General features: G+C 37.9%; 1 protein-coding gene across 1 annotated transcript; it reads right to left on the bottom strand.

Moving 5' to 3' along the window:
- Window positions 1–522: 522 nt before the first annotated feature.
- On the bottom strand, window positions 523–1,239 carry LOC139850020 (uncharacterized). Its single transcript, XM_071839618.1, has one exon. The coding sequence runs from the start codon at window positions 1,237–1,239 to the stop codon at window positions 523–525; it is 717 nt and encodes a 238-aa protein (XP_071695719.1).
- Between the last annotated feature and the right edge of the window lie 1,671 nt (window positions 1,240–2,910).

Below are 2,910 nucleotides of genomic sequence, written 5' to 3'. Positions count from 1 at the left end.
CAAAATCTCACCCCTTTCCCAGAACCAATTAAGACTATATATTAAGTCATGTTTGATCAAATCCCAATGATGTTTGGAGAAGTTTAACTTAAACCCGTCCGGCCCCGGAGCTTTCGAGTTACCGCAATCATTTAGCGCATCGTGGATTTCTTTTTTAGTGAACGGGATTTCGAAAGCAATGGACTGATCGGTCGAGATGGATTTGGTTGCTGGGTGGTTAACATCTTGCGCGAATTTCAGTCTGTTATGACAAGGATTCTTGAAAAGGACTTCAAAGTGCTCGAAAACCGCCTGTTTAATGTCGATAGGATCCTCAATCCATACATCGTTAATGCTCAACCCTCTAATGTTGCGTTTCGAGTGCCTTTTCTTAATCGATGAGTGAAAAAACTTAGTATTATCATCCCCTTCACTTATCCACTTGATCCTCGATTTCTGTTTTCCCATATTGGATCGTATCTTTTCTTTATCGATCCATCTTTTTCGAACATCAAGCCAAGCAAGTCTTTCACTTTCCGATAGTTATCTGGTCTCAGCTATGGCCGCCCATTCAGGTGCACTTTTCATTAGTGCATCGATTTCAGAGTCGAGGTTACCGAAAGTTTGTTTACTCCAACCCTTTAGTGCAAATTTGACTTTTTTAAGCTTATTTCGAAAACTGCAGTCCTTTCGGTTACCATCATAAGCACATGACCAACACTCTTCAATTATTTTACTCGCATCTTTTGAGTAGAACCATTCGTCAAATACCTTCATTGGTTTTGGACCAAAATCTAAAACCATGTCTCGTAACACTATCGGGCAATGATCGGACATTTTTCTTTTAAGTGCCAACATCGAGAGATCACCCCAAGTGGCACGAAACTTTTCTGATACAAGAAACCTGTCGAACTTACTAAATTTGACACCGTTGTCACAGAATTTCATGAATCTCTTACCCCCCATTGGAACATCAAAGAGATTGGATTTATCAATAAACTTGTTAAACCATTCGACCCTTTTTGCAATAAACTCACAATTCTGTCTTTCTGAGCTATCCCGTACCTCATTAAAGTCACCACATAAGACCCAATCGAGATCATAGGTACCTATAAACTTATCAAGACTCGACCACAATTTTTGTTTGTTAGGATCGGTATGAGGTCCATATACGTTCACGATAATAGAATCAACACCCTTTCCCTTCCATTTGCCCTTGATTGCAATAAAGAACTCGTCGATAAAGGTTTGTTCTACCATAAATTCATTGGTATCCTAGACCAAAAGCATGCCCCCTGATTTCCCAACTTTTTCTTTTTGGATAAAGTCAAAGTCATTTGATCCTCAAATTAGGTTTACCCATCTTTTGTCTACCCGATTACATTTAGTTTCCTGAAGTGCCACTATAGAGGGACATTCACGAATAAAGAGCTTTCTACAATCCCCAATTTTACCATCTTTCCCCGACCCGAACCCGCGAATATTAAATGACAGAATCTTCATAAATAAAACTATTAAAACGATATTATAGGGAAAGAAGGGAAGATCAAACCTCTCCGTCCTCCCAGTCGAGGCCTAGTATCTTAGCAAAGTCAGCCATCTGAACTGAGTGTTCCGAGTTGTTTTCTGTTCCTTTCGACTTTCCTTGGCACTGGGATCTTTTCGATCATCCCCTGGACTCTCTGCTCGACTCCTGTCTTCGATCAGCCTTTGATAAACATGCATTGAATTTCTCTTTTCTTTGTTTGGATGAAAAACATTTGGCTCTCATGATTATCGAAGATGCACTCCAGTTACCCAAATTCGACTTTCGGACATCGTTATCATCATTGATGTGCATCGTGTTTTTCTCACTGGATGGGATCTCAATGTGAAAACCGTCGTCACGTAAACCCGGGATAATGAATCGGAATCTCGACCCAAAAATTCTGAATGGTCACAGTGAGTTTGCACCCTGTCGCCATTCGTCTGTTTGTTCCTCTTCTATTTTTTGGATCTTCTTTTCCTGGGTTTAGTTGGAATATCATCAGGTATAGTTTCATGGACTTTAGAAGGGCCCAATTGTTGTTTAGAGGTTTGGTTTTGAGTTGCATTGGGCCTGGTGGATTTAAATGGCCCATTGGTGCTTTCCATGCTGGGCTCGTGGGTCCTTTCCATGTTGGGTACACCGAAGTCAGATGTAGGGGCTCGACAGTTGCAATTAATGCGAGTAGAATTAGGGTTTGCACGTGCAGGGGTTACACGTTTCCCAGGAGAGCCTTCATGGACGTTTAGGTTACCCATATTGCCTTGAGAAGACACCTCATCATTAATCTCGGGAGACTGACAGTGTGATGACCCGGAAAATTTTGACCAAATTTAAACTTAATCTTTAACGTTTCTGACACGATAAGCAAAGTCTGTAAAACTGAATCTCAAAATTTTTGAACTATTCAAATACCCTTCGTTTATTCACGATGATGCACGAATAATTATATGTAAATAGATACATATACTATAACTTGAAAACGTAACAAAGTGTTGAATATATGATACTGTGCATTAAACTTATTGATTTGATTATCTGATTGATATATTTAACTACGGAGTTAAAAGAGTATGCCAAACGATTGAATTAAAAGATATTTATTGAGTCCCTTAAGGATTATGATATTACAGGTCTCTGTTGTGAGGTCCACGTTGATTTGGGAAATCATTCATTTTTTTAACGTTATTCGGAATAAATGGTAAATTGTTTGTTTAAATAACGTAATTTGGACACATACAATAATAAGGAATATTAACTGTTAATAACTTGCGATATGTATTTTAAAACATGTTTACTAATATTGAAAATATATATTTAACAATATGATAAAATGTAATATTAATTTGGTTATAAAACGTTTGATAATATTATTATATTAGTAAATAACGAGAAGTTGATTTATA

This window comes from Rutidosis leptorrhynchoides, chromosome 5 (genome assembly GCF_046630445.1).
Source record: "Rutidosis leptorrhynchoides isolate AG116_Rl617_1_P2 chromosome 5, CSIRO_AGI_Rlap_v1, whole genome shotgun sequence".
Lineage (NCBI taxonomy): Eukaryota > Viridiplantae > Streptophyta > Magnoliopsida > Asterales > Asteraceae > Rutidosis > Rutidosis leptorrhynchoides.
This window is presented reverse-complemented; position numbering and strand designations above follow the sequence as displayed.

Coding starts and splice junctions, on each gene's coding strand:
- LOC139850020 (XM_071839618.1), bottom strand. CDS start 1,239: ATGGTAGAACAAACCTTTATCGACGAGTTCTTTATTGCAATCAAGGGC.